Source organism: Salmo salar, chromosome 01 (genome assembly GCF_965601325.2).
Source record: "Salmo salar chromosome 01, fSalSal1, whole genome shotgun sequence".
Lineage (NCBI taxonomy): Eukaryota > Metazoa > Chordata > Actinopteri > Salmoniformes > Salmonidae > Salmo > Salmo salar.
Window position 1 is genome coordinate 180051987 of NC_138291.1, and position 13975 is coordinate 180065961.

Here is a 13975-nt window from a genome sequence, read left to right on the forward strand (position 1 = left end):
GTACACACTCTCTACCGACCTGTACACACTCTCTATCGACACACTCTCTATCGACCTGTACACACTCTCTACCGACCTGTACACACTCTCTACCGACCTGTACACACTCTCTACTGACCTGTACACACTCTCTATCGACCTGTACACACTCTCTATCGACCTGTACACACTCTCTACTGACCTGTACACACTCTCTATCGACCTGTACACACTCTCTACTGACCTGTACACACTCTCTATCGACCTGTACACACTCTCTATCGACCTGTACACACTCTCTATAGACCTGTACACACTCTCTATCGACCTGTACACACTCTCTATCGACCTGTACACACTCTCTATCGACCTGTACACACTCTCTATAGACCAGTACACACTCTCTACTGACCTGTACACACTCTCTATCGACCTGTACACACTCTCTATCGACCTCTACACACTCTCTATCGACCTCTACACACTCTCTATAGACCTGTACACACTCTCTATCGACACACTCTCTATCGACCTGTACACACTCTCTATCGACACACTCTCTATCGACCTCTACACACTCTCTATAGACCTGTACACACTCTCTATCGACACACTCTCTATCGACCTGTACACACTCTCTATCGACACACTCTCTATCGACCTCTACACACTCTCTATAGACCTGTACACACTCTCTATCGACCTGTACACACTCTCTATCGACCTGTACACACTCTCTATCGACACACTCTCTATCCACCTGTACACACTCTCTATCGACCTGTACACACTCTCTATCGACCTGTACACACTCTCTATCGACCTGTACACACTCTCTATCGACCTGTACACACTCTCTATCGACCTGTACACACTCTCTTTCGACCTGTACACACTCTCTTTCGACCTGTACACACTCTCTATCGACCTGTACACACTCTCTATAGACCTGTACACACTCTCTATCGACACACTCTCTATCGACCTGTACACACTCTCTATCGACCTGTACACACTCTCTATCGACCTGTACACACTCTCTATAGACCTGTGCACACTCTCTATCGACCTGTACACACTCTCTATCGACCTGTACACACTCTCTACAGACCTGTACACACTCTCTATCGACCTCTACACACTCTCTATCGACCTGTACACACTCTCTATCGACACACTCTCTATAGACCTGGACACACTCTCTATAGACCTGGACACACTCTCTATAGACCTGGACACACTCTCTATAGACCTGTACACACTCTCTATAGACCTGTACACACTCTCTATCGACCTGTACACACTCTCTATCGACACACTCTCTATAGACCTGTACACACTCTCTATAGACCTGTACACACTCTCTATCGACCTGTACACACTCTCTATCGACCTGTACACACTCTCTATCGACACACTCTCTATCGACCTGTACACACTCTCTATCGACCTGTACACACACTCTATCAGAGTGACAGACAGAGGAAGGACCTGGGTGGTATATTTCTACCTCTGAGACAGAATTACGGACCAGGGTGGTATTCACTTGACACGAAACGGAAGGAAACTGGTTCCATACAGAGAGAGAGAGAGACTATCTGAACTTGAGCCAATGACAAAACTCTGATTTCCATGAAAAGGTTTTGCCCTATTGAAAACGACCCAGTAGACTGGTCTAGGAGGAACGGGGTCTGTGTGGGCGTCTCCTCTCTCGCTCTCTCTCTCTCTCTCCGTCATTCCTTTGAGGACATTCAGCCACTAGAACATTCTTTGAGGTGTGTGTCATCAAGCTGAATTGGCAGACCCTCACTGCCTGTGTACTTTCCCAAAGCCACTTTTTTTTGGTACAGAGGTTAGGTTTATGAGCGGTTGTCCACGGAAACAAGACCAAACCTCAGACCCCTGAGAGTTGAGTCAGAAGATGTTGTTCTGTCACAAGACAAATGCCGGCTGTAACTAATGGACATTAAAGTTGTATTGTATTGTCACTGTAACTAATGGACATTAAAGTTGTATTGTCGCTGTAACTAATGGACATTAAAGTTGTATTGTATTATCACTGTAACTAATGGACATTAAAGTTGTATTGTCGCTGTAACTAATGGACATTAAAGTTGTATTGTCGCTGTAACTAATGGACATTAAAGTTGTATTGTCGCTGTAACTAATGGACATTAAAGTTGTATTGTCGCTGTAACTAATGGACGTTAAAGTTGTATTGTCGCTGTAACTAATGGACATTAAAGTTGTATTGTCGCTGTAACTAATGGACATTAAAGTTGTATTGTCGCTGTAACTAATGGACGTTAAAGTTGTATTGTATTGTCACTGTAACTAATGGACATTAAAGTTGTATTGTCGCTGTAACTAATGGACGTTAAAGTTGTATTGTCGCTGTAACTAATGGACATTAAAGTTGTATTGTATTATCACTGTAACTAATGGACGTTAAAGTTGTATTGTCGCTGTAACTAATGGACGTTAAAGTTGTATTGTCGCTGTAACTAATGGACGTTAAAGTTGTATTGTATTGTCACTGTAACTAATGGACGTTAAAGTTGTATTGTCGCTGTAACTAATGGACGTTAAAGTTGTATTGTCGCTGTAACTAATGGACATTAAAGTTGTATTGTATTATCACTGTAACTAATGGACGTTAAAGTTGTATTGTATTATCACTGTAACTAATGGACGTTAAAGTTGTATTGTCACTGTAACTAATGGACGTTAAAGTTGTATTGTCGCTGTAACTAATGGACGTTAAAGTTGTATTGTCACTGTAACTAATGGACGTTAAAGTTGTATTGTCGCTGTAACTAATGGACATTAAAGTTGTATTGTCGCTGTAACTAATGGACATTAAAGTTGTATTGTCGCTGTAACTAATGGACATTAAAGTTGTATTGTCACTGTAACTAATGGACATTAAAGTTGTATTGTCACTGTAACTAATGGACATTAAAGTTGTATTGTCGCTGTAACTAATGGACATTAAAGTTGTATTGTATTGTCACTGTAACTAATGGACGTTAAAGTTGTATTGTCGCTGTAACTAATGGACGTTAAAGTTGTATTGTCGCTGTAACTAATGGACATTAAAGTTGTATTGTATTGTCACTGTAACTAATGGACGTTAAAGTTGTATTGTCGCTGTAACTAATGGACATTAAAGTTGTATTGTCGCTGTAACTAATGGACGTTAAAGTTGTATTGTATTGTCACTGTAACTAATGGACGTTAAAGTTGTATTGTCGCTGTAACTAATGGACGTTAAAGTTGTATTGTCGCTGTAACTAATGGACATTAAAGTTGTATTGTATTGTCGCTGTAACTAATGGACATTAAAGTTGTATTGTATTGTCACTGTAACTAATGGACGTTAAAGTTGTATTGTCGCTGTAACTAATGGACATTAAAGTTGTATTGTCGCTGTAACTAATGGACATTAAAGTTGTATTGTCGCTGTAACTAATGGACATTAAAGTTGTATTGTCGCTGTAACTAATGGACATTAAAGTTGTATTGTCGCTGTAACTAATGGACGTTAAAGTTGTATTGTATTGTCACTGTAACCAATGGACGTTAAAGTTGTATTGTATTGTCACTGTAACTAATGGACATTAAAGTTGTATTGTCGCTGTAACTAATGGACGTTAAAGTTGTATTGTCGCTGTAACTAATGGACGTTAAAGTTGTATTGTCGCTGTAACTAATGGACGTTAAAGTTGTATTGTCGCTGTAACTAATGGACATTAAAGTTGTATTGTATTGTCACTGTAACTAATGGACGTTAAAGTTGTATTGTATTGTCACTGTAACCAATGGACGTTAAAGTTGTATTGCTGATGTAACTAATGGACGTTAAAGTTGTATTGTTGATGTAACTAATGGACGTTAAAGTTGTATTGCTGTCTACTTGAATCTCTTTAACTTCTAGAAGTTCATGTCAGGTTGAAGGGCAGATAGAATCTGGAAGGAAAAACACTAAGGCATTCCTGCATTATACTGCCAAACAGCTCTATGTCATCACAGCATGGTCCTCAAGGCTCTGTTTTACCTTGAGGTCTTCATGGAAACGTAGAGGTTAGGGTGGACTTGGGGGGGGGTGTTAACATGGGAACTCAGAGTAGGGTTGGTGTTAGTAGTTTGGGTGTTGTGTGTGTATATATATATATATATAGAGGTGGTCTACTGGGTGTATATATATATATAGAGGTGGTGTCACGTAGAGTAGGCCAGAAGGCTAAACTGGAAAACCTAACCTCTATAAAAAATAAAAAGATGGCGGAGCCGCAAAAGTTCTTCTGTGCAAAGGTGTTTATTTACATAGTGATTCCGGAACAAAAACAACAGTACTGCCATCAAACATATACCTTATGGGACAGCTTAAAAACAAAGCTGCCCCACCCACAGCTCAATCCAAAATGCCTCTCCTTGAACTGAAAGAGAGGCTCCTTTTGTAGGGGTAGCCCCTCCCCTCAGAACAATTAACACTAATTAATTAAGCAATTACCTATTCAACATACAGTTTCCATTTATCTAAACATACCAAAATATATACATTGCAACACGTTTATGAAACAACATCACAATATAACATTTACAAAATTACATCACTACTGACAGTGTCTTCCAATATGCCCGTTTACATTAATGAGCCATTCCGGACAGGCACTACAAAGTAAGCCCAATTCCCTTAGCTCGGGTCCTTATCCAGCATACCTGGAAGCTACAGAGATGGAGAGAGAGAGGAACAGAACAAACAACCGCGCTCATCCATAACATCGATAAGTATACTAAATATTGCTTATATTAAATATGAACACCTGTCTTTATTTCTTTATACCCTAACCGGTTACTGAAGTAAGTGTGAAATGTATGTACTAAGATAGAGACGTTAACTTGTGTGTCGACCCACATTGTTAACTTATCTGATAACGGAGCAGGGAGGAGTGATGAATGTGTGCGTGCATTAAAGTACCAAATGCTGCCCGCGGCCAGTGACGGACTTTTACGTCACAGGTGGTCTACTGGGTGTATATATATATATATATAGAGGTGGTCTACTGGGTGTATATATATAGAGGTGGTCTACTGGGTGTATATATATAGAGGTGGTCTACTGGGTGTATATATATATATATATATATATATATATATATATATATATATATATATATAGAGGTGGTCTACTGGGTGTATATATATAGAGGTGGTCTACTGGGTGTATATATATATATATAGAGGTGGTCTACTGGGTGTGTATATATAGAGTTGGTCTACTGGGTGTATATATAGAGGTGGTCTACTGGGTGTATATATATATATATATATAGAGGTGGTCTACTGGGTGTATATATATATATATAGAGGTGGTCTACTGGGTGTATATATATAGAGGTGGTCTACTGGGTGTATATATAGAGGTGGTCTACTGGGTGTATATATGTATATATAGAGGTGGTCTACTGGGTGTATATATAGAGGTGGTCTACTGGGTGTATATATAGAGGTGGTCTACTGGGTGTATAAATAGAGGTGGTCTACTGGGTGTATATATAGAGGTGGTCTACTGGGTGTATATATAGAGGTGGTCTACTGGGTGTATATATAGAGGTGGTCTACTGGGTGTATATATATAGAGGTGGTCTACTGGGTGTATATATATAGAGGTGGTCTACTGGGTGTATATATATATATATAGAGGTGGTCTACTGGGTGTATATATAGAGGTGGTCTACTGGGTGTATATATATATAGAGGTGGTCTACTGGGTGTATATATATATAGAGGTGGTCTATGATCTTCTTCTCCCAGTCCACGATGCTCCTCTCCCAGTCCACGATGCACCACTCCCAGTCCACGATGCACCTCTCCCAGTCCACGATGCACCACTCCCAGTCCACGATGCACCACTCCCAGTCCACGATGCACCACTCCCAGTCCACGATGCATCTCTCCCAGTCCACGATGCATCTCTCCCAGTCCACGATGCTCTTCTCCCAGTCCACAATGCACCTCTCCCTGTCCACGATGCACCTCTCCCAGTCCACGTGACCTGTGATGCAACCTGTCCCTGTGTGCAGATAAATAAACAGGAAGGAATAAACAGACCTTGTCTCCAGTTAGGCCTTTGTGTGTCAGTGTTCCCTGAGCCGGTGTTGATTGGCTGACAGGCGTTGGTTTTAGCTTGACCTCACTCTGCTCTGCTCTACTGCTCTCCACGTGTCATCGCTAGGGAGGAGTCCCCTCCCTCCCCTCCCCTCCCCCTCCCCCTCACCCTCCCCTGTTGTGTCTGCCAAACCACAGATCAGAGTTAACCCTTCAACTGCCGCTCCGCAGACTGCTACACACACAGCCAAGTGAGCAGCCTCAACCAACCAACCAACCAACCGTCTACTTTGAATGTTGTCCGTCTGCCTCACTAGTTCTCTGTCTGTCTGTCTGTCTGTCTGTCTGTCTGTCTGTCTGTCTGTCTGTCTGTCTGTCTGTCTGTCTGTCTGTCTGTCTCACTAGTTGTCTGTCTGTCTGTCTGTCTGTCTGTCTGTCTGTTTTCCTCACTAGTTGTCTGTCTGCCTCACTAGTTGTCTGTCTGCCTGCCTGCCTGCCTGTTTTCCTCACTAGTTGTCTGTCTGCCTCACTAGTTGTCTGTCTGCCTGCCTGTCTGTCTGTCTGTCTGTCTGTCTGTCTGTCTGTCTGTCTGTCTGTCTGTCTGTCTGTCTGTCTGTCTGTCTGCCTGCCTGCCTGTCTGTCTGTCTGTCTGTCAGCCTCACTAGTTGTCTGTCTGCCTCACTATTGTTTGAATCGTAAACGTGTTTTCGTCCTGCTGCGCTTCCACTGACCTGTAGAAACGGTCACTGACTTTAGTGCTGATTGTTTCTGCTTCAGCAGTTTTGCAAGGCGTTTTCTATTACTTTTGCTTTTGTTTATGACACTGCTGATTTGGCTCAGTCATTTCTTGCCACACAACGATTACTGTAATAAAGGTCATTAGGAGCCTGATCAAACCAGTGTAACGTTATGCTTGCTAGAGGTAGTCTAAATCACAGCTTACCTTCTTTAGTTTGGGTACTGCAGTTCAGAACGATGGCTTTCCTACACAAGACGAGATCTCATGCCCCGCAGTGGCTGTGGGAGTTATACTGAATGTGTTGCCATGGTCAGCTGTAAAAAGAGGAGCGCGCGAGACGAGCGCCCAAAGCAGGGGCATGAGGGGTGGTGGAGGGGTGGCAAACTATTTAAAAGGAAGGTTTGGCTTTCCCAGACTATTTGCATTGTGTGACCCCCCCCGCCCCAACCCCTCTTTTACGCTGCTGCTACTCTCTGTTTATCATATATGCATAGTCACTTTAACTATACATTCATGTACATACTACCTCAATTGGCCCGACCAACCAGTGCTCCCGTACATTGGCTAACCGGGCTATCTGCATTGTGTCCCACCACCCACCAACCCCTCTTTTTACGCTACTGCTACTCTCTGTTCATCATATATGCATAGTCACTTTAACCATATCTACATGTACATACTACCTCAATCAGCCTGACTAACCGGTGTCTGCATGTAGCCTCACTACTGTATATAGCCTCTCTACTGTATATAACCTCTCTACTGTATATAGCCTCTCTACTGTATATAGCCTCTCTACTGTATATAGCCTCTCTACTGTATATAGCCTCTCTACTGTATATAGCCTCTCTACTGTATATAGCCTCTCTACTGTATATAGCCTCTCTACTGTATATATCCTCTACTGTATATAGCCTCTCTACTGTATATAGCCTCTCTACTGTATATAACCTCTCTACTGTATATAGCCTCTCTACTGTATATAGCCTCTCTACTGTATATAGCCTCTACTGTATATAGCCTGTCTTTTTACTGTTGTTTGATTTCTTTACCTACCTATTTTTCACCTAATACCTTTTTTGCACTATTGGTTAGAGCCTGTAAGTAAGCATTTCACTGTGAGGTCTACTACACCTGTTGTATTCAGCATTTTACTGTGAGGTCTACTACACCTGTTGTATTCAGCATTTCACTGTGAGGTCTACTACACCTGTTGTATTCAGCATTTCACTGTGAGGTCTACTACACCTGTTGTATTCAGCATTTCACTGTGAGGTCTACTACACCTGTTGTATTCAGCATTTCACTGTGAGGTCTACTACACCTGTTGTATTCAGCATTTCACTGTAAGGTCTACTACACCTGTTGTATTCAGCATTTCACTGTGAGGTCTACTACACCTGTTGTATTCAGCATTTCACTGTGAGGTCTACTACACCTGTTGTATTCAGCATTTCACTGTGAGGTCTACTACACCTGTTGTATTCAGCATTTCACTGTAAGGTCTACTACACCTGTTGTATTCAGCATTTCACTGTGAGGTCTACTACACCTGTTGTATTCAGCATTTCACTGTGAGGTCTACTACACCTGTTGTATTCAGCATTTCACTGTAAGGTCTACTACACCTGTTGTATTCAGCATTTCACTGTGAGGTCTACTACACCTGTTGTATTCAGCATTTCACTGTGAGGTCTACTACACCTGTTGTATTCAGCATTTCACTGTGAGGTCTACTACACCTGTTGTATTCGGCGCACGTGACAAATAAACTTTGATTTGATTCCCTTCGCGGTTTTATGACGGGACTGCTTCCTGATGGCTCATGGATGTACCAACACACAAAGAGAGTGGACTTTGCTTTACCTACTGACACTGTATCTCTCTCTGTCTCTCTCTCTCTTTCTCCCTCTCCCTTCTGTCTCTCTCTCTCTCCCACTCTCTCTGTCTTTCTCCCCCTCCTTTCTGTCTCTCTCTCTCTGTGTCTCTGTCTCTCTCTCTTTCGCTCTCTCGCTATCTTTCTCTCTCTCCTTTCTTTCTCTCGGTCTCTCTCTCTTTCTCTCTCTCGCTCTGTCCCTCTCTCTTTCTCTCTCTCGCTCTGTCCCTCTCTCTTTCTCTCTTTCTCGCTCTTTCTCTCTCTCTGTCTCTCTCTCTCTCTGTTGCTCTCTTCCGCTCCTTGATTTTTCTATCTTTGCTTGTCGTTTATTAATAATACATAATTGTTATATCGCTTTTCTAAAACCCTTTGATCATCCCTCTCTCCTGTTGTTTAATTGAGCTTGTCACTCTCTCCGTTTAAGGGTAAACCAGACCTGAACACAGGACTTCCTATCAGACAGACAGCCTCCATCTTTAAACAGCCTGTCACCAAAGTTGTGAACCACCCCAACAACAAGGTGAAGATAGACCTACAGAGAGCCACAGAGCAGCCCAGACAGGTGAGATATATACACACACACACACACACACACACACACGCACACACACACACACACACACACACACACACACACACGCACACACGCTGAGTAACTCAATCACTGTAGTGACTGGTACTTTATTGCTCAGAGGGAGGGGTTGATCATGAGATGCAGCCTGCATTCAAAAAGGTGAAAGGTCACTGGCTATCATTGGCGAGAGTAGCTGCTAACTGCCAACCCATTGAGCGATTTTCACAGGAATCTAATCTGGTTTAAAAAAAAAAAAAAAACGGTAAATTCCTGACTTGGAAAAGTGTTACAAATGAAGACTCTAGTTGTGAGTTTTTGAACTGGTCTTCAGCCAGTCTCCTGACACCAGCATCACAGCCTCTCATTGTCTAGTGGGTACTACGTAGGCTAGCCACAACGTCATACTAGTTACACGGTAGAGCAAAGCCCGCTAAACCTATTATGTAAATCCTGTAACTGAACCAGGGTGTCATGTCTGGCGCCGACCACTAGAGGTTGGTAAAGGACCACAGATGTAGAGCTGTAGCTACTCACTGTGTTACAGCAGCACCGCTCAGCATGAACACGGCAGCAGCACCGCTCAGCATGAACACGGCAGCAGCACCGCTCAGCATGAACACGGCATGTTACAGCAGCACCGCTCAGCATGAACACGGCAGCATGAACACGGCAGCAGCACCGCTCAGCATGAACACGGCAGCAGCACCGCTCAGCATGAACACGGCAGCAGCACCGCTCAGCATGAACACGGCAGCAGCACCGCTCAGCATGAACACGGCATGTTACAGCAGCACCGCTCAGCATGAACACGGCATGTTACAGCAGCACCGCTCAGCATGAACACGGCATGTTACAGCAGCACCGCTCAGCATGAACACAGCATGTTACAGCAGCACCGCTCAGCATGAACACGGCAGCAGCACCGCTCAGCGTGAACGCAGCAGCACCACACTGAGACTGGGACTGTAGGAGCCGTTATAGAGCCAGTCATAGCCGTTATAGAGCCAGTCATAGCCGTTATAGAGCCAGTCATAGCCGTTATAGAGCCAGTCATAGCCGTTATAGAGCCAGCCAGTCATAGCCATTATAGAGCCAGCCAGTCATAGGCGTTATAGAGCCAGTCATAGGCGTTATAGAGCCAGTCATAGCCGTTATAGAGCCAGCCATAGGCGTTATAGAGCCAGTCATAGCATTTATAGAGCCAGCCATAGCCGTTATAGAGCCAGCCAGTCATAGCCGTTATAGAGCCAGCCAGTCATAGCCTTTATAGAGCCAGTCATAGCCGTTATAGAGCCAGCCAGTCATAGGCGTTATAGAGCCAGCCAGTCATAGGCGTTATAGAGCCAGCCATAGCCGTTATAGAGCCAGCCATAGCCGTTATAGAGCCAGCCATAGCCTTTATAGAGCCAGTCATAGCCTTTATAGAGCCAGCCATAGCCGTTATAGAGCCAGCCAGTCATAGCCTTTATAGAGCCAGCCAGTCATAGCCGTTATAGAGCCAGCCATAGCCGTTATAGAGCCAGCCATAGCCGTTATATATATATCTAAATCTTTTACGGGGGGGTTAGAAGGATTACTTTATCCTATCCCAGGTATTCCCCACCTCTTTAAGGAATAGGATAAAGTAATCCTTCTAACCCCCCCCCCCCCCCCCCCCCCCCCTTAAAAGATTTAGATGCACTATTGTAAAGTGGTTGTTCCACTGGATATTATAAGCTGAATGCACCAATTTGTAAGTCGCTCTGGATAAGAGCATCTGCTAAATGACTTAAATGTTAATGTATGTTAAATGTTATAGAGCCAGCCATAGGCGTTATAGAGCCAGTGATAGGTTAGCTGCTAGCTGAGCAGAAACAGATCTATGTGAGTCAACAAGGCTGCATTACATCTGAGGGCCATTTTCTCCACCTGCAGTGAATAGCAGACGTACAGTCAGTGCTGGAGGAGTCAGGGAACCGGAGTAGCAGTAATGACAGACCGTTTGGCCCAGTCTAACCTGAGTAACAGGAATGACAGACCACTAGGCCCAGTCTAATCTGAGTAATGACAGACCGTTTGGCCCAGTCTAACCTGAGTAGCAGGATGACAGACCACTAGGCCCAGTCTAACCTGAGTAACAGGAATGACAGACCACTAGGCCCAGTCTAACCTGAGTAACAGGAATGACAGACCACTAGGCCCAGTCTAACCTGAGTAACAGGAATGACAGACCACTAGGCCCAGTCTAACCTGAGTAACAGGATGACAGACCACTAGGCCCAGTCTAACCTGAGTAACAGGAATGACAGACCACTAGGCCCAGTCTAACCTGAGTAACAGGAATGACAGACCACTAGGCCCAGTCTAACCTGAGTAACAGGAATGACAGACCACTAGGCCCAGTCTAACCTGAGTAATGACAGACCGTTTGGCCCAGTCTAACCTGAGTAACAGGATGACAGACCACTAGGCCCAGTCTAACCTGAGTAACAGGAATGACAGACCACTAGGCCCAGTCTAACCTGAGTAACAGGAATGACAGACCACTAGGCCCAGTCTAACCTGAGTAATGACAGACCGTTTGGCCCAGTCTAACCTGAGTAACAGGAATGACAGACCACTAGGCCCAGTCTAACCTGAGTAACAGGAATGACAGACCACTAGGCCCAGTCTAATCTGAGTAACAGGAAGGACAGACCACTAGGCCCAGTCTAACCTGAGTAACAGGAATGACAGACCACTAGGCCCAGTCTAACCTGAGTAATGACAGACCGTTTGGCCCAGTCTAACCTGAGTAGCAGGAATGACAGACCACTAGGCCCAGTCTAACCTGAGTAGCAGGAATGACAGACCACTAGGCCCAGTCTAACCTGAGTAACAGGAATGACAGACCACTAGGCCCAGTCTAACCTGAGTAACAGGATGACAGACCACTAGGCCCAGTCTAACCTGAGTAACAGGAATGACAGACCACTAGGCCCAGTCTAACCTGAGTAACAGGAATGACAGACCACTAGGCCCAGTCTAACCTGAGTAACAGGAATGACAGACCACTAGGCCCAGTCTAACCTGAGTAACAGGAATGACAGACCACTAGGCCCAGTCTAACCTGAGTAACAGGAATGACAGACCACTAGGCCCAGTCTAACCTGAGTAATGACAGACCGTTTGGCCCAGTCTAACCTGAGTAGCAGGAATGACAGACCACTAGGCCCAGTCTAACCTGAGTAGCAGGAATGACAGACCACTAGGCCCAGTCTAATCTGAGTAATGACAGACCGTTTGGCCCAGTCTAACCTGAGTAGCAGGAATGACAGACCACTAGGCCCAGTCTAACCTGAGTAGCAGGAATGACAGACCACTAGGCCCAGTCTAATCTGAGTAACAGGAAGGACAGACCACTAGGCCCAGTCTAACCTGAGTAACAGGAATGACAGACCACTAGGCCCAGTCTAATCTGAGTAATGACAGACCGTTTGGCCCAGTCTAACCTGAGTAACAGGAATGACAGACCACTAGGCCCAGTCTAACCTGAGTAACAGGATGACAGACCACTAGGCCCAGTCTACCCTGAGTAACAGGAATGACAGACCACTAGGCCCAGTCTAACCTGAGTAACAGGAATGACAGACCACTAGGCCCAGTCTACCCTGAGTAGCAGGATGACAGACCATTAGGCCCAGTCTAACCTGAGTAACAGGAATGACAGACCACTAGGCCCAGTCTAACCTGAGTAACAGGAATGACAGACCACTAGGCCCAGTCTAACCTGAGTAACAGGAATGACAGACCACTAGGCCCAGTCTAACCTGAGTAACAGGAATGACAGACCACTAGGCCCAGTCTAACCTGAGTAACAGGAATGACAGACCACTAGGCCCAGTCTAACCTGAGTAATGACAGACCGTTTGGCCCAGTCTAACCTGAGTAACAGGATGACAGACCACTAGGCCCAGTCTAACCTGAGTAACAGGAATGACAGACCACTAGGCCCAGTCTAACCTGAGTAACAGGAATGACAGACCACTAGGCCCAGTCTAACCTGAGTAATGACAGACCGTTTGGCCCAGTCTAACCTGAGTAACAGGAATGACAGACCACTAGGCCCAGTCTAACCTGAGTAACAGGAATGACAGACCACTAGGCCCAGTCTAATCTGAGTAACAGGAAGGACAGACCACTAGGCCCAGTCTAACCTGAGTAACAGGAATGACAGACCACTAGGCCCAGTCTAACCTGAGTAATGACAGACCGTTTGGCCCAGTCTAACCTGAGTAGCAGGAATGACAGACCACTAGGCCCAGTCTAACCTGAGTAGCAGGAATGACAGACCACTAGGCCCAGTCTAACCTGAGTAACAGGAATGACAGACCACTAGGCCCAGTCTAACCTGAGTAACAGGATGACAGACCACTAGGCCCAGTCTAACCTGAGTAACAGGAATGACAGACCACTAGGCCCAGTCTAACCTGAGTAACAGGAATGACAGACCACTAGGCCCAGTCTAACCTGAGTAACAGGAATGACAGACCACTAGGCCCAGTCTAACCTGAGTAACAGGAATGACAGACCACTAGGCCCAGTCTAACCTGAGTAACAGGAATGACAGACCACTAGGCCCAGTCTAACCTGAGTAATGACAGACCGTTTGGCCCAGTCTAACCTGAGTAGCAGGAATGACAGACCACTAGGCCCAGTCTAACCTGAGTAGCAGGAA

At 44.8% G+C, this 13975-nt stretch overlaps 1 protein-coding gene across 2 annotated transcripts in view; it reads left to right on the top strand.

The window, feature by feature from the left end:
* The window catches only part of LOC106572283 (methyl-CpG-binding domain protein 2), a 106592-nt gene that overhangs the window by 39774 nt on the left and 52843 nt on the right, over nucleotides 1–13975 (top strand). For both annotated transcript variants that reach the window (XM_045694079.2, XM_045694080.2), the window contains exon 3: nucleotides 9130–9267. In XM_045694079.2, the coding sequence (XP_045550035.1) occupies nucleotides 9130–9267 (138 nt within the window). The remainder of the gene's footprint in view (nucleotides 1–9129; nucleotides 9268–13975) is intronic.